The 22079-nt window shown below is 40.2% G+C and overlaps 1 protein-coding gene across 1 annotated transcript in view; it reads right to left on the reverse strand.

Annotated features, from left to right (window-relative positions):
- CORIN (corin, serine peptidase) overlaps window positions 1-22079 on the reverse strand; it is a 294825-nt gene that overhangs the window by 75929 nt on the left and 196817 nt on the right. The window contains exons 6-9 of the mRNA XM_075859548.1: window positions 20506-20619; window positions 12744-12851; window positions 7689-7799; window positions 3494-3616 (exon numbers count right to left, since the gene is read on the reverse strand). Coding sequence (XP_075715663.1) covers window positions 3494-3616; window positions 7689-7799; window positions 12744-12851; window positions 20506-20619 — 456 coding nt within the window. The remainder of the gene's footprint in view (window positions 1-3493; window positions 3617-7688; window positions 7800-12743; window positions 12852-20505; window positions 20620-22079) is intronic.

Below are 22079 nucleotides of genomic sequence, written 5' to 3' on the forward strand. Positions count from 1 at the left end.
TTTTTACTGTCGTGTGAATAGACCCTTACTCATGGTGGTTTGCACTTTTCTCATACACCAAGACCTGACAATAGGCAGGATGGAGGAGTAGACATATTTATTTCCCACACTGCTGTTTTCCAACTGATTCCCCGTTAGCCTCACTAACATTCCCTGACTTTGAGTTCCACACCCTCAGACTCTTTTGCCCATTCACTCTGTGATTGGCAGTTGTCTACAGCCTCCTGGAACACCTCAACAAATCCTAGATCCCTTTGATGTCTAGCTTCCTCATTTCCGATCAAGTGAAATACCCACTCATATTATGGGAGACTTTAAAGAGGACCTTTTAACTCTACTGACTTGCCTGTTTCAGTAAATATTTGTATTCCCCATAAAATAACAATTCTGAAGCATCTTTTCTTAGAACTCTGCAATGAGTCGTTCCTCTGTTATTTGTCTTGGAAATGTATGAATAAATTGACAACTGGGTGTTATCTTTCCCCTTGTCAAAGGGGTGAGTGCCTACACAGTCCGGTAACACCCTTTTTTCAATTTATCCATACATTTCTAGGAGGAGTAACAGAGGAATAGTACAAGGAGTTATAAAAAAAGGTGTTACAGAATATATATTTATATATCATATATATATATATATATGAGGAATACATGTATTTATTAAAACAGACATGCCAGGAGAGCTGACAACCAAACTTCCTCATCTGCCTCTCAACTTCTATCTTTAACCTCCTCACTGGGCTTTTCACAACTTACAAATTCTCCTACACATGAAGGTGGGAATTCACTTGATATGGGCTTTTCCTAGCTCTGCTGAGGTCTCAGACTTTATTAACTCTCCTCTCCCGCTCTCTGATCACAACCTTTAGGGTATGTGCACACGTAGTGACCAAAAACGTCTGAAAATACAGAGCTGTTTTCAAGGGAAAACAGCCCCTGATTTTCAGACGTTTTTTGAGCAACTCGCGTTTTTCGCGCCGTTTTTCGCGCCGTTTTCGCAGCGTTTTTTACGTCCGTTTTTGTAGCTGTTTTCATTGGAGTCTATGAGAAAACAGCTCCAAAAATGTCCAAAGAAGTGTCCTGCACTTCTTTTGACGAGGCTGTATTTTTACACGTCGTCGTTTGACAGCTGTCAAACTACGACGCGTAAATTACAGGTCGTCTGCACAGTACGTCGGCAAACCCATTCAAATGAATGGACAGATATTTGCCGACATATTGTAGCCCTATTTTCAGACGTAAAACGAGGCATAATACGCCTCGTTTACGTCTGAAAATAGGTCGTGTGAACCCAGCCTCACTCTTTTACTCTCAAAAAGTCTCTGTCTTCTCAGGATATACCTACCCCTGCCACATGCAGATTTATGCCATTAGCACTCACCAAATTATAGACAGTAAACAGTCCTCATTGTCCCTTCTTCCCTCTACTATGCTAATCTGGCTGTTAAAAATTACAATGAAACTCTTGTAGTGCCCTGAAAGAACAAGCGCTACTTATACTCCAAATCTCCCAACACATACGGTGGTAACTTTGGCACATCCCTCAATCTCATTTTATACAATGGTGCTCGAGGTGTGCCAAGTGTATATGGAGAAAATCACATTTGGCAGCAGAATTCAAAATTCACACTCAACACTTACAACTCTGCCCTTCACCTTGCCAAACAAATGTATTTCACCTCCCTTATCTCTACAGTATCTAATAATCCAAAACAGCTCTTGATGCTTTTTACTCCCTCCTTAGTACTAATTTTCAGACGCCTATCACAGATCTCTTAAGACCTAGCCGCTTATTTAAATACGGCATAAAATTATCTTCCAGTTCCCTAGAAGTATTGATCCCGTTCCATCCCACACTCCCTCTTCTTCACTTTCAGCATTTGACCCAATAGCAGAAAAAATAAGTCTCTAGGCTCCTCTCTTCTTCTTGTCCTACTACCTGCATTAGCAATCCTGTTACCTCACAACTCGACAACTCGTTCAGTCACTCTCCCGGGCTGCCACTACTCATTTAATCTCCTAATCTCCATTTCATCTCTAAAGACCTGGGAGGTTTGGTATGCGCTCACCTGATCCTCTATCTCTCTGCTAACTCTCTTCTCAACTTCTTCCCCTTGCTGTTGGGTTTCCTCAGGGTTCAGTCCTACGTCCTCTAATCTTTTTTTATCTACACAGCGCCATTGGACAAACGATCAGCAGCACTGGCTTTCAGTAGCATGTATACTCTGATGACACCCAATTATATACATCTTCCAATGACATCACCCCCGCTCGAATACAAAACACCAGCTTTGTCAGCTATCTCTAACATCATGTCCTCACTCTGAAAATAATTTTTTTATAAACTGAGCTCCTTGTGCTTCCTCCATCTACTAACCTACCTAAAGCTGATGTCTCCATTTCAGCGTGTGGTACTACCATAACTCCTAGGCAGCGCACCCACTGTCTCAAGGTTATGTTGGACTCAGATCTTTTTTTTGCTACTTATATTCAATCACTTGCACGCTCCTATCATCTTAACCTCAAAAACATCTCCAGAATCCGCAATTTCGTACTGTGGAAACAGCCAAAACTCTTATTGTCGCTCTGATTCATTCTCATCTTGACTACTGTCTGGACTACTCATTACTGATCGGTCTCCCCCTCTCCAATCTATCCCGAATTCCACAGCGGGGGTCATCTTTCTTTCCAACTGCTATAGAGGTAAGGTGACCAAAAAGCAGCAATTTGCATGTTTTATATATTTTATTTTTTTACGGCGTTCACCGAGCAGGTAATACAATGTCATATTGTATTCGGACTCTTACGGACACGGCAATACCAGTTATGTTAACTTTTAATTTTTTTAACATTGCTTTAGGGAAAACATGGGAAACGTTTTTTTTTTTTTAACTTTTAATATTTAATTTTTTTTGGAACATTAAAAAAACCTTTAACAGTTTTTTTTAACTTTTTTTTATTAGAGCCAGAGACAGGGCTTCAATGGAGTACAAAGATGGCAGACTGGGGGCCCCCAGGCTGCAATAACAACCATCATCACCTTCCGATCGCGTCTTGGGGGGGGCGATGGCACGTTGGATGGTGTCGCCCCCCTGATTCTAACAATTTAAATGCCGCAGTCGCGATTGACCTCGGCATTAAAGGTGTTAAACGGGCAGAATCAAAGTGATCTTTGATTGCTCCAGTTGCAGTGAGGTGTCGGCTGTTTTATACAGCCGTCACCTGCTGTGTATGAATGGAGCTAAGCCTGTGAGCCTGCTCCATACTTCCCCGTAACGTTTGTCACGTACTAGTACGTGACATGTCGTTAAGGGGTTAAACTCTCGTGAGCAAGGCCCTCACTCCTCGTTTGATTTGTTAATTCATTTTTTCACTATGTAATGTCTGATTTTGTCTGTACATGTTCCCTCTGAATTGTAAAGTTCTGCGAAATATGCGTCACTATACAAAGATTATTATTATTATAAACAGAAAATAAATTATTTCTACAGCTTACCCTTATTTTCAGTGCAATTTTCTTCATCACTGCCATCTTTACAGTCATTATCTCCGTCACAGAGGAAGGCACTAGGAATACACTGTCCATTCTTGCACTCAGAGAGACCTTGACTATGACAAGCTAGAGAAATTAGATCAGATATAGATTAGTTCTATGAAATTCAAATAACAGAATTCATACAATTCAAATCTTATGTTTCCAGTCAGTTATACAGAGATTCAAAAAGGAGGGTGCAAACGTAAAGGCCTGTAGTTAAAGTAACTTCAGTGGTAAGTGGCCAGTGACTGAAAATCAAAGCAAAACTGTCTAAGATGCCCAAAGCAACCAATCACAGCACAGCTTTCATTTTTAAGAGCCAAATTTGGAATTTGCCTACATAGTGTGACATAAGATGGCGTCATTTAAGCAAAAAAAAAGATTTTTGTGTGTTGGAATTTGCAAGAACAGGGTCTGTTGTGACGGTACAGCGAAACTTTCAGAATAAATTTGGTAAATGTGCTCCGCATTAAAACTGCATTTTGCGTTAAGTGAAGCAATTCAAAACCAATGGGTGTTTATATCATGGGAAAAGTTTGGGCCGCCCAAACACTTCAGAAGAGACAGTGAATAGGATTTGAGTTGTATACGAGCGTAGACCTATCAAGTCGACCAGGCAAACTAGTATGGAACTACAGGTGCCAAAAACATTTGCGTTGTAAGCCATACAGATTACATCTTCTTCAGGAGATGAAACCAGGCGACAAACTGAAACGCCGTGAATTTTGCATTGACTTGCAGGGCTGTTTGGAAAAGGACGAATTCGCTGACAGGCTGGTGTTCAGCGATGAGGCTGCCTCTCACCTCAGTGGGAAGGTCAATCGCCACAACATTAGAATTTGGGGCTCAGAAAATCCATGTGTCCTTATCAAACACATGAGCGACTCACCCAAAGTAAACGTGTTTTGCGCAATGAGCAAGCACAAAGTCTATGGCCCCTTCCTTTTTACCGAGGATACGGTCACTGGCCACTCCTATCTGGACATGATAAAGGAATAGCTTATGCCACAGATAGACTACATTTGGCAGATTTTCCCTCTATCAGCAGAATGGTGCACCTCCACATTTCTTTTTGGATGTTCGATGATACCCGAATGAAACTCTACCAGGAGGTTGGATCGGCCACGCCGAAAACAACGATTGACCAATGTTGCGCTGGCCTCCACAATCGCCAGATCTAACCCCCTTCGACTTCTTTCTGTAAAACTACAGCATGGACTCAGTGTATCTGCCCCCCCCCACCAGCCACAGGATCTGAACGACCTGAGACAATGCATCACTGAAACAGTGGAGTCCATATCCGAGGATATGCTGGCACGTGTCTGGACACGACTGGACTACTGCCTAGAGATCCCCGTGTTACCAATGGAAATCCCTTTGAACATTTGTAGTGTATAGATTGTGTGTCTTTTCATGTTAATACATCGAGATCGCAGCATCTGAGGGTTTTTTAGCCACCGGCACCCCAGCAACGCAATCGCTGGGGTGTCGATGGTTGGTATGGCAACCGGAAGCCTAAAAATCAACCAAAAAATAAAAAAGTTATGGCACTAGTAAAGCGGAGATGGAAAAACATCCCAATGTGCAGGCCGGAGGGGAAGATTCCTTCAGTTTCAGGGCCATAGTATTTAGGAACTAGGAAGGGAAGGGACATAGCATATATGCTGGAAGCGAGGGTGCCCGTATTATACCAGGGCAACACTTTTCCCAGCAAAATTTCCCAAACTACAAAGGAGGAAAAGTCCCCAAAAGGTGCGGAGTGTTACAAAAGGGGGATAAGAAAGAAAACCGTTTATCAGTGCGACACCGGCCTGCGCATAAAGGATTGCTTAACAGCGTACCACACATCTATGGATAATTTTATTATTTACTGCATTATTATACCCTCTTATTATGCCCTTATGTACTCTGCACAGATTACATATGCCTTCGTATTATAAACTGAAATACCAGTAATACTCAAACAAAACTACTACCAAGCAAAATCCACGCTCCAAATGGCACTCCTTTCCTTCTAAGCCCTACAGTGTGCCCAAACAGCAGTTTAAGTCCACATGTAAGGCATTGCCATACCCGGGACAACCCGCTTAACAATTTATGGGGTAAGATTCTCCAGTGGCACAAACTGGGCACAACATATTGAGCGGTGGAATGGCATATCAGTGGAAAACTTGCGATTTTTACTTTGCATCATCCACTGCATATTAATTTCTAAAAAACACCTGTGGGGTCAAAATTCTCACTACACCCCTTGATAAATGCCTTTAGGGGTGTCGTTTCTAAAATGGGGTCACTTTTTTTGGTACATCAGGGGTTTTGCAAATGCGACGGTGCCCGTATACCATTCCAGAAAAAATCTACGCTCCATAAGTCAAATACCACTCCTTCCCTTCTGAACCCTCCCATATGTCCAAACAGCAGTTTATAACCACATATGGGGTGTTACCATACTCGGGAGACATTGCTTTACAAATGTTGCGGTGCTTCTTCTACTTTATTCCTTGTGAAAAAAAAAAATGCTGATATAATACTACATGTTATTGCAAAAAAATTATATTTTTCATTTTCACTGCTTAATTCTAATTAATCCAGCAAAAAACCTTTGGGGTCAAAATTGTTACTATGCCTCTAGATGATTCCTCAAAGGGTGCAGTTTCCCAAATGGAGTCACTTTTGGGGTGTTACCACTCTACTAGTAGTACATGGGCTCAGAAAATGCGACATGGCACCCAAAAACCATTCCAAAACTCAAATGGCACTCCTTCCATTCGGAGCTGTGATTATTAAATTAGAAAAGGTAGCCGTAACTAACTGTCAGTAGAGAATTGAAGTTTAAAACATAGAAAGGAGCCCCCCCCCCGACATATTTCGCTACGAACGTAGCATCCTCAGGGGTTCAGATGGGACTACTGTCGGGGGGCTCCTTTCCATGTTTTAAACGTCAATGCTCTACTGACAGTTAGTTACGGCTATCTTTCTAATTTAATAATCACAGCGCACTGCAGGCGCTGTCCTAATACATGTATATCGCACCGCACTGACAATGGATTCTTGGCAATTTGCCACGCAAATCTCTCATTGCCAGTGAGCATTGGCTAACTTTTAATAAGTGTGATTTTTTTGTTTTGGTCTATTTAATTGTATTCAAATAAAAGTTATATTTTACTTTACATCGTATTAGCTAGCCGGAAATAAGGGCATTTATTTTATTTTTTTTGCTTCATTGCAAATCAGCCTAGGTCTAAGGGCTCCTATTGTACAAAAAGTGGAAAGACCTCAGCACTTCAATTTGAAAAAATAAATAAGATTTTCTTTATTCAGCCAAAAAACACGTTGCAACATTTCAATCCCTCATGGGGTCTTCATCAAGCTTGATAAAACTCTGATTGAAATGTTGCAACATGTTCTTTAGCTAAATAAAGAAAATAATATTTATTTTTTCAAATTGGAGTCCTGTTATCTTTCGGCAAAGAACCCTAGTGATTTCAGCGTACAGATGTAGTGAACACAGAATTCACATTACAGGAGTAATGAATGCAGCGATATAACAGAACAGGGGTAATAACCACAGTGATAATGCACACAGTGATATGACAGCACAGAGGTAATAAATAGTCAGTACAGTGTATAAACATTGGTATTTCCTTCTGGCCAATGTTTATTACAATTATATAAAAATAATACATTATAGATATTAAAAAAAAAAAGACTACAAACAATGAGCCAAATGTATCAATATTGCAATTTTTTTAGTTTATTTTACAACAACTCAATCAAATATCATGTCCCATTTGTTACATGTGTTGCATTTTATATGGGAGAAAGGGAGGGGTTTTTTTTGGTTTAGGTTTGTGACTTACTGTACATTTTATGCCAGCCTGCTGGTGATTGGAAAATGCTATTTTTTTTTTAAGTCTAAAAAAAGTCACATTTCATAAACATAACTAAAAATAACTGCACATAACCATGTCCACATGAATCACAAAGTGGCACGTGTGATGCAAACAGTAGATCCGAATGATTAATAGACAATTAATCAAGCGCACACAGTGTACGCCATTATTTCCACCAAAAATAAACTGAAAAAATTGGTCACATATCAATAGCTTGATACATAGGAGCCAATTAATTCAACTATGTAATATAAATATCTTACAGCAGTTGACTTCATCAGACTTGTCAGCACAATCGTGATCTCCATCGCATACCCATTTCAATGTAATACATCGTCCATCACCACAACGATAACTTTGTGCAGGGTTACAGTCTGAGGATTTGAATATCAGAATTAATACCCGGTCATAATCTCTGAAAGTTTGAAGCATAGTATCTCAGAAGTAATGAACAAATAATGATAATATTCTTCAGACTATTAATAATTGACACCACAATAAAGATGAAATAGAAGAAGAGAATAAAGGACTAGTGGAAGAAGATCATGGCACCTTATACTACCTTGGTTCCTGTCAATCTATAAATATTCTCTCCCAGCTACACTCCTTTTTTTATACTTTATCCCATCATCTTACTAACAAATGCAGCGGCGCTAGATTTTTCATTTGAAAAACACCTGCATTGTTATCCATGCAGACTTTGTCATAAAGCTGGCCATATACATAAGATAAAAGTTGGCCAAAATGGCAGAATTTGACCACTTTGACCGACCATTGTTTTTAAAACTTTACACATTGTTCACAATGGAGGTTGCAAAATGTGATCTGTTAGGTTGGAAGATTTTGCCCATAAATTGGTTGAAACTAGATGTTCATGGCATGTCTATTAAGGCCGAACATTAGCCACTTTGCAATGTTTTTTTTAATTATTATGTGCTTGGTTTAGTCTGGCATGTTGCTGGTGGGACTATTCGTACAAACATTCGACAAACAATTGTTTACAATCCTATGTGTATGGCCATCTTAACAGCATCTGCATGGAAGATGACTAAATTAGCAACACATCGTTACCCCTCCCCTTATCAGACTTTGTCTCCTATACAGTCTGACATTGTCAGCACTGATTGGACATTGTCAGACTGTGTAGGGGCACGCACCGTTAACACTTAGTTGTCAATTTAATCCCAAAAATAGGAGCCGCACTGTAAAAAATGGTTCGGAGAGTAGGAGAAAAATGCATGCAGTGTTCTGGTCACAGTGCCTGGCTGGTAAGTATTGAGTAGACGTAGATTGTCATAAGATAGATCTTTTTTTTACAGACTACGCATTTCAGGACCCCACTGGTCCCTTAACATATAGTTTGCACATGGGTAGTACACGATTTTACATAATAAAAACCGGGAAAGACAAAGAAAAGGCAGTTCCACGTTTTTTTTAAAACGGGGAGGGGTGAGCGTGTATTCTGACGTCACAAAAACCTTTGCGGTGTATAAAGTCTTCAACTTAGAAAGTGTTTATGGAAAGATAAGTATTGTCTTATTTTACAGTCTGTATTCAGCTGAAGTATTGTTCAGTAAGGCTGGGTTCACACACCCTATTTAGGGACGTAATTCGGGCGTTTTAGCCCCGAATTACGTCCGAAAATACGGCTCCAAAGCGTCGGCAAACATCTGCCCATTCATTTGAATGGGTCTTACGATGTTCTGTGCCGACGGTCATTTTTTTTACGCGCCGCTGTCAAAAGGCGGCGCGTAAAAAAGACGCCCGCGTCAAAGAAGTGGCTTTCACTTCTTCAGACGTAAATGGAGCCGTTTTCCATGGACTACATGGAAAAACAGCTCCAATTACGTCCGTAATAGACGCTGCGAAAAGTGCCTGCACATGCCATTACGTCTGAAATTACAGAGCTGTTTTCTCCTGAAAACAGCTCCGTAATTTCAGCCGTAACGGAGGCTGCCGTGTGAACATACCCTTAGAGTTGTAAGGTATTTGTTGTATTGTCTGTTTTGCTCCCGTTATTTATCGGGATTCTATTTGCTGTTCTGGCTTCCCTGGTGGCTATGGAAATCATCCTAAGAGGTCTTTATCTAAGTTCCTTTTAGAAGGGAATAGATCTGAGCGAGACTTACAGGCAGTTTACCCTATTATATTGATTTTTTTTCTCTATCTCTGCTTTCTAGATTGTGCGACCTGTCTGGAAGAGAAGAAGTCTCTACTCCGTGGTGAGTATTGTTGTAGAACTGTTTATGTTTAACTCGATTAACATAGTCTTATTGGATGTTCCTGCTGTGTTTTTGTTTATATTTTAGTGTTGTTAAAATTTTCGTAGATCTCATCTGTGCGCTTAGTACATTGTAGTTACAAGTGAGTTCCGTAAGTACTTTCTTAAAGAGGACCTGTCATCTGCCCAAAAAAACTGCAGTTGACATCTCTGTTAGATTACAGGCACCTCATAGATTCTGTTGCTTTTTATTTTTTTCGTCTAGCCCCCACCGTTCCTGAGATAAGGCCTTTGACTGTCAAGTGGGCGGTTACCCTTTATCAAGTGACTGGTGTTACCCGCCCACTTGACAGTCAAAGGCCTTATTTGCATATCGGGCACCAAAACTAACAGCACCGATATCTCAGCAACGGTGGGGGCTAGAAGAAAGAAATAAAAACCAGCAGAATCTGTGAGGTGCCTGCAATGTAACTGAGATGTCAGCTGCAGTTTTTTGGGCAGGTAACAGGTTCTCTTTAAAAAATTTGTAACAGTAGGGGTTATCACTGTTTTCATAGTATGATGATAAATATACTATGATGATAGACATAGAAGGGTATTCAGGTCAATTATACATAATGTGTTTTTTTTTACCGGTCCCTGCAAATACTTGTAATAGGAGCAAAAATGACAGTTAAAACTTGCAATTAAAGAGGGAAATAGTTTCAAAAAAATTAAATAGATTAAATTACAAGGGTGGTCGTGCGATCTGCAAGGGAGGGTGGTTTTGCGATCTACGAGGGTGGGCGGTGCGATCTGCAAAGGGGGGTAGTATCTACAGGGCGGTGTGGCTATATACTAGGAGTTTCTGCTTCCCTATGGAACTGCTGTTCCGTACTGTATCATTTTGTTCACAACGGAACAGCAGTTCAGTGGGGAAGCACAGATAGAACAGGACACAGCTTGTCAGACGGGGCAGATCAGGCAGTGATGAGGCGGCGGGGCGGAGCTTCCTCCTGCAGCACAGCGCCACTAAAGAATCGATTTAATGATTCTGTTAAAAAACATAATCGTCAGAGGCCTTGAGGGTGAATTAATCAAATTAATTTTATTAATTGCCTAGCCCTACCTCCCCGTTTAAAAGTGTAACTGTTTTTTGCTTGTCTTTCCTTTCGTTTTATTATATAAAATAGTGTACTACCTATGTACAAACTATAGGTTAATGACCTGATGAAGGGAACAGTTCGGTCCTGTAACGCGTAGTCTGTCAATACTTACCAGCCAGGCGCCGTGACCCTGCATGCAATTTTCTGCTATTCTCCAAACCATATCTTCATCCCTCAACCTAGGACTTATCCTCCAAGGGATCTCAGTAGGTGGCAGCCCGCCAGCATCGGTACTACATATACTCACGGATGCAATGCAGTAGTGTTGTGCCTACTACAGCACATCTGCACTAGGTGAACAAAAATATTGAAGATTTTTTTTTACAGTGTATATGCCATGCACGAAACAATATCACCTTAGAGGAGTGCCACTTCCTCTTCTTTTTTCTTCCAAACTGTTAAAAAGGCTTGTATGGCAGGTGCTAGCCTCAGGGAATTTGACTCTGTCCCCTTAAACATCCACAAAAGAACTCCAATGAGTTGAGGCTGCACTACAAATATTTGGCAGTTGTCAATTTATTCATACATTTCCAGGAGGACTAACAGATGAACAGTACAACGCATAGTTCTAAAAAAAAAGATGCTCCAGCATTGTTATTAAAACACACATGTCAGAAGAGCTGACAGATTCTCTTTTAACTGAAGGTCCCACCTAAAATAATTTATTTTCTGGACAGTATCTAAAAAAATTTCAGGATTCTAACTGATGGACTTATGTAAAATACCTTTTAACCTATTACACCTTAATGCACCATGATGCAAGTGCATCATGGTGCAGGGGTTAAAGTATAGTGCGTGATCACTCGCTAAGCCTGCTCCACAGGCTGCGGGTGTCACAGCATCTAACTCATTAGAAAGAGGGGGCAGTCCATCGGGTGTCACAGCATCTAACTCATTAGAAAGAGGGGGCAGTCCATCGGCCCACCTCTGACAGCTTATCCGCCCCCCTGTGGCACGAAAGTTTTTTGGTCACCTTAGCGCTAAAAAAATTTTCCGAAAAAGTCATCAAAAATCGGATGTTAATCATATGTATAAAAAAAAAAAACTACAGCTCGTCATGCAAAAAATAAGATCTCCCACCACTCAATCGACAAAAAGATAAATAAGTTAAAAAATAAATACGTTTCGGCTCTCAGAATATTGTGACACAAAACTATTTTTGTTCTAAACAAATAGGTTTTTCTTTGTAAAAGTAGTATAAGATAAAAAAAACTATATAAATTTGGTATCGCCGTAATCGTATTGACCAGAACAATAAAGTTAAGTTGACGTTTTTAACGCACGATGAAAGCCGTAAAACAGAAACCCAAAAAACAATGGAGGAATCGCAGGTTTTTTTCTAATTCTACCCCACAAATAATTTTTTTACAGTTTCCTAGTATATTATATGGTACTTTTAATGGTGACAATAAAAATGACAACTCCTCCCGCAAAAAATACGTCCTCACACCGCTCATTTGACGTAAAAATAAAAAAGCTATGGCTCTTGATAGGTGGGGAGTGAAAAACGAAAGCGGAAAAACGAAAAATGGCTTGGACTTTAAGGGGTTATATCCCCCTTTTTTGGGGAGTCCCTTGAATAGCTTAGTAGTGAGCCTGACTGCAAAGTACTGCTGTCAGGCCAACCTCCGCCACATCTTTTTTAATCTCATTCAAAGCAATCACCTCTCTGACAGCAGCTGCAGAATCTTCCATGAAGATACTGTTAGATACCGGGTCTATGACAAAGTCTGCAAGGATGATAATACAGGTGCTATTGAAGAAGTGGCTGCCAGTTGTCCTAAATGGCAAATTCAGCTTTATTTGTTATTAAGGTGATGGTATATAAAAAAGGAAGAGGTGGAGAAATGACAAGTCCACTTTAAGTTATTATCCCTTTTGATACATTTTAATTTACCATTCAATAAGACCATTGACAATTTCACAAAACTCATTAGAGATTTGGAACCTACCACAATTCTGCTCATCACTCAGATCTCCACAGTCATCATATCCATCACAAACAAAGCTGTGGTTAAGGCACTTTCCAGTGTTACACCGGTAGAGATTCTCACTGCAATCTGAAATTAAGAAATATCAGTAAACGTTTTACTATACATGTGTGTATGTGTGTGTGTGTGTGTGTGTGTGTGTGTGTGTGTGTGTGTGTGTGTGTGTGTGTGTGTGTGTGTGTGTGTAAGGAACCACGTAGGAAAGAACAAGCACATAACTATAAAGAGGGGTCAAATTCACTTCAGCTAGAAATGCAATAAATCTGTCATATACCCAACTGCTTTTAATGAAAACCTTAAGAGACACTACTGCGACCTGTGTCAGTGGGTGGTTGAATAATAAAAAAAAAGATTTATATTTTCTGTAAGATTATGATTTCCTTACGCTAAACCCTCCAGTTGCAACATACACTTTTACCATAAAAGTCCCATTATTGCCGATTTCTCAAAGTCTAACACATGGTAAAACTCTGACCATCCAAAGGCTTTTACCATTTTTTCCCTCTATGTGTATGAAGATTCCTATTAATCCAAATAATTGAATAGAAAGAATGTGAAGTCAAAATCAATTGGACTTGTTTAGAAACCTTAAGCCCTTAAGGACATGGACTAGTTGGCACATTCAGGACGCAGCCTTATTTTTCAAATCTAACATGTGTCACTTTATGTGGTAATAAGTTTGGAATGCTTTTACCTATCCAAATGATTCTGAGATTGTTTTCTGGTGTACTTTAAGTTAGTGGTAAAATTTGCTCGATTACATTCAGTATTTTATTGTGAAAAAACAAAATTTAGCGAAAATTAGCATTTTCCTAAATTTAAATGTATCTGCTTGTAAGACAGGTAGTTATACCACATAAAATAAATGCTAATTAACATTTCCCATATGTCTACTTTAGATTATCATCGGTTTTTGAACATCCTTTTATTTTTCTATGACGTTACAAGGCTTAGAAGTTTAGCAGAAATTTTTCACATTTTCAAGAAAATTTCAAAAGGCTATTTTTACAGGGACGAGTTCAGTTGTGAAGTGGTTTGAGGGGCCCATACAATGCAAACCCCCATAAATCGCCCCATTTTAAAAACTGAACCTCTCAAAGTATTTAAAACAGCATTTAGAAAGTTTGTTAACCCTTGAGGGTATGTTCACACACTTAGCAAAAAACGTCTGAAAACAGGGAAAACAGCTCCTGATTTTCAGCCGTTATTTTTGGCAACTCGCGTTTTTCGCAGCGTTTTTCACGGCCGTTTTTTGGAGATGTTTTTCAATAGAGTCAATGAAAAATGGCTCCAAAAACGGCTCAAGAAGTGGCATGCACTACTTATTTGCGTGCGTTTTTTTTTACGCAGCCGTTTTTCAAAATGGCCGCGTAAAAAAAACAGTCCGTCAGAACAGAACGCTGTTTTTCCCATTGAAATCAATGGGCAAATGTTTGGAGGCATTCTGCTTCTGACTTTTCAGCCGTTTTTCTGGACGTACCCTTAGGTGTTTCACAAGAATTACAGCAAAGTAGGGATAAAATTTACAAATTTCATTTTGTTTGCAGAAATTAATTTTTAATCCTTTTTTTTCTGTAACACAAAAGGTTTTGCAAGTGAAACTGGCAAACTGATTCTGCAGTTTTTAGAAATATCCCACATGTGGCCCTAGTGTGGTAATGGACTGAAGCACAGAACTCAGAAGCAAAGGAGCACCCAGAGGATTTTGGGGCCTTCTTTTTATTCGATTATATTTTAGGCACCATGTCCGGTTTGAAGAGGTCTTGTGATGCCAAAACAGTGGAAACACCCCCAAAAAGACACCATTTGGCAAACTACACCCCTCAAGGAATTTATCAAGGGGTATAGTGGGCATTTTGACCCCACATTTTTTTTGCAGAATTTAGTGGAATGAAGCCCTGAAAATGAAAATCTACATTTTCCTATAAAACGTAGAAATTTTCAATTTTTACAAGGCATAAGGGAGAAAAAACATCCCAACATTTGTAAAGCAATTTCTCCTGATTACGGCAATACCCCACATGTGGTAATAAACGGCTGTTTGGACACACGGCACGTCTCAGAAAGGAAGGAGAACTAATTGGCTTTTGGAGCTCAAATTTTGCTGCAATGGTTTTGGGGCGCCATGTCGCATTTACAAAGCCCCTGAGGGACCAAATCAGTTGAAACCCCCCAAAAGTGACCCCAGTTGACAAACTACACCACTCAAGGAATTTATTGAGGGGTACAGTAAGCATTTTGACCCCACAGATTTGTTGCTGACTTTAGTGGAATTAGGCCATGAAAATTAAAATCTACATTTTTTCTAATAAATAAATAAATAAAATACGTATTATAGGAAAAAAGGCAATGTTTGTTTTTACTAACTTGAAACTTTTCTTTTAACACTTTTATTCAACTTTGTTTTTTTGTCCCACTAGGGGATTTGAGGGCCTGCACCTCTGAACTTTACTCTAATGCATTGCACTACCCACATAGTGCGATGCATTAGAACTGTCAGTCATTCACTGGCAGCAAGCCTATTAGGTCCTGTCTGTGGGCAGGGTCTAATAGGCAATCATACGTGGCAGACCAGGAGGCCATTGTTAGGCCTTCGGTTGCCATAGCAATGATCAGCATAATCACGATCACATTGTGTCGATGCCGATCACTACAAATCACTAAGATGCCGCAATTTTGATGGCAGGGATCGGAACTAGCTCCGTTCCCTGCCGTTACAGCATGGTGCCAGCTGTAACGTACAGCTGACAACAGCGGCTGATGTCACAGGCTCAGCTTCTGAGCCTGTGCCATCTTTTTACTGCGGCCGGATGCCTTTTAGGCCCCGCCTCTGGCCGGGACCTAGCAGGCTTTCATACTTGGCAGACAGGAGGCCATTGTTAGTTAATTTCATTGCGGGGTTCCGATCTGCTTGTAAACACCATAGATGCAGCGCTCGCTTTTAATGCCGCATCTAAGAGGTTAATCGGCGGGATCGGAGGCTAGCTCCGGTCCTGGCCTTAAAGCAGTGACAGTGTTAAGCTGCAGACACAGTACCCTGTTAACGCTCTGATGTAATAGTCCGTTAGTTTGCATTAACAGGACAATGCCTATGACGGACTATTACGTCACATAGCGTTAATTGGTTAAAGACCTTTCACCACTCATTGGAATTTATTTTAAACTAAGTGGTAGATTCTGCATGTAATTCAACCACCCTAAGGCTGTGTTCACATCAGCATTGGCTTCCGTTCATGGGTTCCGTTAGATCTTTCCATCAGAGGAACCCATGAACGGAAACCAAACGCAAATCACAGCTTCCGTTTGCATTACCAATTATCTCAATGGTGATGCTTCCGTTGCAGTTGCTTTCTGTTTGTTTCCATTTTGTAAGGCTTCCGGTTGTTTTTAGCGGAAACGATAGCATAGTCGACTATGCTATTGTTTCCGGAAAAAAAAAAAAGGAGGGCCAAGGCGGTCCTTGAGTGCCTGGGCTGAGGGTAACGTCTTGGTTCTGTCTGCTTAGTATTTTAACAAAATGAATGCATATTTCAGTGGCATTATATTGTAAATAATAAACTTTTGTTTAACCCCTTTAGGACACAGCCTGTTTTGGCCTTGTGGACACAGCCTATTTTTTCAAATCTGACATGTGTCAATTTATGTGGTAATAACTCCGGAATGCTTTTACCTATCCAAGCGATTCTGAGATTGTTTTCTCGTGACATATTGTACTTTATGTTTGTGAAAAAATTTGGTCGATAAATTCAATATTTATTTGTGAAAAACTTCAAATTTTAGCAAAAATTTGCAAAAATTAGCATTTTTCTAAATTTAAATGTATTTGCTTATGAAACAGATAGTAATACCACACAAAATAGTTACTAGTTAACATCCCCCATATGTCTACTTTATGTTTGCATCATTTTTTTTCACATACTTTTATTTTTCTAGGACGTTACAAGGCTTAGAACTTTAGCAGCAATTTCTCATATTTTCATTAAAATTTCAAAAGGCTATTTTTTCAGGGACCGGTTCAGTTCTGAAGTGGCTTTGAGGGCCTTATATATTAGAAAGTCCCCATAAATCACCCCATTTTGAAAACTGTACCCCTCAAGGTATTCGAAACCACATTCAGAAAGTATTTTAACCCTTTAGGCGTTTCACAGGAATTAAGGCAACGTAGAGGTGAAATTTACAAATTTCATTTTTTTTGCCGAAATTCATTTGTAATAAAAAAAAATCTGTAACACAGAAGGTTTTACCAGGGAAACGCAACTCAATATTTATTGCCCAGATTCTGCAGATTTTAGAAATATCCAACATGTGGCCCTAGTGTGATAATGGACTGAAGCACCGGCCTCAGAAGCAAAGGAGCAGATAGTGGATTTTGGGGCCTCCTTTTTTTAGGAATATATTTTAGGCACCATGTCAGGTTTGAGGAGGTCTTGTGGTACCTAAACAGCCGAAACCCCCCCAAAGTGACCCCATTTTGGAAACTACACCCCTCAAGGCATTTTTCTAGGGGTATAGTTAGCATATTGACCCCACAGTTTTTTTGCAGAATTTAGTGGAATTAGTCTGTGAAGATGAAAATCACCTATTTTTCTGTGGAAACATAGAATTTTTTCATTTTTACAAGGAATAAAGGAGAAAAAGCACCCCAAAATTTGTAAAGCAATTTCTCCCGATTATGGCAATACCCCATATGTGGTCGTAAACTGATGTTTGGGCCCACAGCAGGGCTCAGGAGGGAAGGAGCGCCTTTTGGATTTTGGAATGCAGATTTTGCTGGATTGGTTTTCAGTGCCATGTCGGGTTTGCAACGCCCCGGAGGGACCAAAACAGTGGAAACCCGCCAAAAGTGACCCCATTTTGGAATCTACACCCCTCAAGGAATTTTTCTAGTGGTATAGTGAGCATTTTGGCCACTCAGGATCTTTTTTAGAGCTAGGGTGACCAAAAAACAGCGATTTTGGCGCTTTAAATTCTTTATTTATTACAGCGTTCACCGTGCGCAATAAATTACGTTTTAATTTATTCTGCCGGTCGGTACAATTACGCCGATACCATATGTGTATAGTTTTTTTTAAGTTTTGCAGCGTTTGCACAAAAAAATGAAGTTTCTATAAAATAATTTATTTTCTGGGACACGCTATTCTGAGCCGTAACTTTTTTATTTTTTCGTCAAAAAAGCTGTGTGAGGTCTTGTTTTTTTCGGGACGGGTTGTAGTTTTTATTGGTACCATTTTGGGGTAAATGCGACTTTTTGATCACTTTTTATTCTATATCTTGGGAGGGGTGGTGACCAAAAAATAGCGATGCTGACAGTTTTCCGTTTATTTTGTTTGCGGCGTTCACCGTGCGGAAAAATTAACATTATAGTTTCATAGATTGGGTCGTTACGAACGCGGCGATACCAAATATGTGTACTTTTTTTTAACGGTTTCATTTTTTCCCTATAATAAATGACTTATTATAGGAAAACAAAACCTTTTATTTTTACACTTTTATAAAACATTTTGATTAACTTTTTTTTACTTTTTACACTTTATATTTTTGTTTATTAACTTTCTTTTTACTTTTTACACTTTCTTTTTTTGACCTGCAGCTCTGATCGCTGCTAGAATACATTACACTACCTAGGTAGTGTAACGTATTCCAACTGTCAGTGTGACGTCACAGTCACTCTGACAGTTGGTCTACGAGGATCAGCAGAGGCTGATCCTCATAGGCTGACATACATGGCAGACTTGAGGGCCGTTGTCTGGCCCCCGGGTGCCATCACAAGCATCAGAAGCCCCCACGATTGCATGGGGGCTGCTGATGCGCTACAAACCCGCTACATGCGGAGATCACAATCGAGCCCCGCATGTAACGGGTAATTGCCGAAATCAGCGGCGATGAGCCGCTGATCGGCAACACTGGAGAGTGTCAGCTGTCGGGGACAGCTGATCTCCAAGTTCCCGATGCACACTGTCGCCGACAGTGTGCATCGGGAACGGCACAGTGACTTTCTGTCACTCTGACAGGAAGCCTATCAGGACCAGCCGAAGGTTAGTCCTGATGGGCTTCCGTCCATGGCAGACCCGGAAGCCATTGTTTGGCTTCCGTTTGCCATACTAACTATCGGCAGACCCCGCGATTTCGGACGGGGGTCTGCCGATATGTTAGAAACCCCTAAAATTCGGCGATTGCACCCGATCGCCGAATTTAAGGGGTTAATGCGCCGAAATCAGCGGCAAAGGACCGCTGGCCGGCAAGAGGGGAGTGTCAGCTGTCGGCGACAGCTGACCTCCTGGTTCCCGGTGCACACTGTCGCCGACAGTGTGCACCGGGATTAACTCAGTAACTGTACGTCCTCGTGCGGGAAGTAACTTCCCGCAACGAAGGACAGTTACGTCCTGGTGCGGATAGGGGTTAATAATATTCAGGTGTTTGAATAACATGTGGTGGAGGTCCCAGTGAAATTGCCCCATTTGCCTTCTCTTTAATCCGTCACTCTGGCTATTGTTATTCCAAAGTCATCATTTGAATCAACTAAAATTTGGATTGTTTTTGATAAGTAAAGTTCTGTCTAGTATCTGAGACACCAGTGTGAAGTCAGGCCACTGAACCTCGAACATGCCATTTTAATAGAAAATAAAAACTAAACTTTGAGGTCCCAAATTCTTTAAATATTATAACCAGCCCCATTGAAAACATTTTTTTATGATTTATCTAACATTTCCCTCATATTTAGACCAGCTTAAAGCGTATCCAACTTTTCAGGTGACTTTTTAGAATAAGCAACACTATTTCTGGCCATTATATGTTTTGTATTCTGCATTCTTTAGCATATTTCCCCTTTGCAGACTATCTCTAATTCTCAGTTTTCTCTTAGCTAGTGGGTGAAGCCCAAACGCCATCATGTCTTCTATACACTGCACACATAGAAGAGGAGAATCCTGCTCTCCTATCGATATCCATCACATATATATATATAGAAGTTGCAGCAGCATGGAGGAGATTATACAGCAGTACAGACCAGTGTAGCTGGGGGGGACATATAACTATTACTAGAATCTGCTATATGTCTGTTTGTGTTTATCTCTCTCTGCTTACTCCTCCTGCATCCCCCTTCCCACTCCATAGACTTCTATAGGCAGTGTGTCTGTGTCACTCTGCTCCCGCTCTCTCCTCCGGCTCCCCTCCCCTCTACATAGAGTTCTATGAGCAGTGTGTCTGTGTCTTTTTCTTCTCCTGTTCCCTCCTCCTGCTCCCCCCCCTGCTGCTCCTCCCTCCCCTCTACATAGACTTATTTGGGCAGTGTCTGTGTCTTTCTCTCTCCCAGCTCCCTCCTGCTGCTCCACCTTCCCCTCCCTATAGACTCATATTGCAGGTAGTGAAGAGACACAACCCGACTTCCTGCAGTCCATATTCTCTGCTCTGTAAATAGGGCCTAGACAGCTGATTACAGGAAGGGAGACACCTAGTGGCAGTAACCAAACACATTTTTTACACTAGGGTAATGACAAAGCTGATCTATATCAGGTATACTATTAGATACGTTTTTAAAAATATTTGTGACCATTTAACATCTTGTTTGCACTAAATTGAATTTAAGATTCTAGGAATTCTTAAGAGATAGAAGTGGAAAAATTAGTATGGAAGAGAGTAATGGTAATATGAATTATTGAGTGATATCACTGTATACCTCTTTTGAGGTTAAGTGCATTTACCAATATGAACAAGAATGACTTACTGCAATGTACCTCGTCGCTCCAGTCATCACAGTCATTGTATCCATTGCACGTCAATTTCTTGCCTATGCAGACTCCATTTCTGCACAGAAAGCTGTCGTGTTCCCCGCACAATGCTAAAAAAAGAAGTACAAATATGGGAAACAGAATGCATCATTACATATTGAATAATAGTGTAGTATTTAATGGCTCCATCCCAGCTTATAGTAACTCAATGGGTGAAATAAACATGTATATATTTATATCAATGCACATATATAAGCCACTTTAAAAATATAAAATATGGCACTGTTACATGTTTAGTACTAATAAATGGCTGTAAGTGAAGAATCACAAGACTCCAGTGTGTCTTAATGGCAAGGAAAAATCATATGTCCTTGATAAAGTTTCAAAAGTAAAAGGACTCAATAAAGTATGTTCTTCGAATAAAGTCAAAGGAATTCATGGAGAACTTTCCAAGGACTTTTGGAACCAAGGGTTGCTAGAGAACAACTTTGTTGTTTTTAGATAATTACAAGACACATCCAGCAGCGCCAGACTGTTGCAGAAGATGTTTGCTATTGCCTTGTCTGCAAATGTGAGATGGTTCAGATAATGGACAAGAAGCCATTCAGACTCTCAAACTGTGTTTAGTGGAAGCCATGTGTGCAATCTTGTGACTCTTGTAGTATCCATAAATTTCAGGTTTCATTCAATGCTGCTGCTTTGACAAGAAAGATTTAAGGGTGGTACACATAGTCAATTTAAAGTAGTCAGCATACCAAGAAGTTCCTCAGGCAACATAGTAACAAATCCTTTAGACATTCCAAATGCCAAGGAGTAGATTAAGGCTTCATTCAGATGGTTGTCATGCGGCCACATTTTAGCATCTGTATTATGGCCGCAATACCTGGACTCCCCATGGTTCAAGTGAACCGACCTTAGATCACCAGAGGTTTCTATGATGATTTAAGTCTAAAATACAGAAGAATTATGGCCATCTAAATGGGGCCTAACTCTGCATATCAAGGATATAGCTGAAAAGTTAATTTATGAGCCTATGAGCAGCTAAGGGTGCTATCCACAAGCTGCAGAACACTAAGAAGGGGAACTTAGAAAAGTCTCCATTTAGTCAACCAATTTTTCATGTTAATGTTTTTGAAAACCTAATTTCTATGGCCATTGGCAGACCCAGCAGTGCTGGGAAGGAATATCAGCCATGTTGAATATTTTCGGATAGTCTATTGTTTCCCTAAGATGATTTGTTGTATAAAACAGCAATTTACCTCTCCTGCCTACACAAAAACAACATGCGCATTTATCAAATTATGCAACGTCCGTTTCAGAGGCGTAAGATTTATTTATTTTTAAGAAAAACAGAAAAATCTACTAATGCTTCTACTATTAGGGTATGTTCACACAACCTATTTTCAGGCGTAATTCGGGAGTTTTACACCTCGAATTACGCCTGAAAAGACGGCTCCAATATGCCTGCAAACATCTGCCCATTGCTTTCAATGGGTTTTACGGTGTTCTGTTCCCACGAGACTTAATTTTACGCGTCGCTGTCAAAATACGGTGCGTAAAATGACGGCTC

This window comes from Rhinoderma darwinii, chromosome 1, assembly GCF_050947455.1.
Source record: "Rhinoderma darwinii isolate aRhiDar2 chromosome 1, aRhiDar2.hap1, whole genome shotgun sequence".
Taxonomy (NCBI): Eukaryota; Metazoa; Chordata; class Amphibia; order Anura; family Rhinodermatidae; genus Rhinoderma; species Rhinoderma darwinii.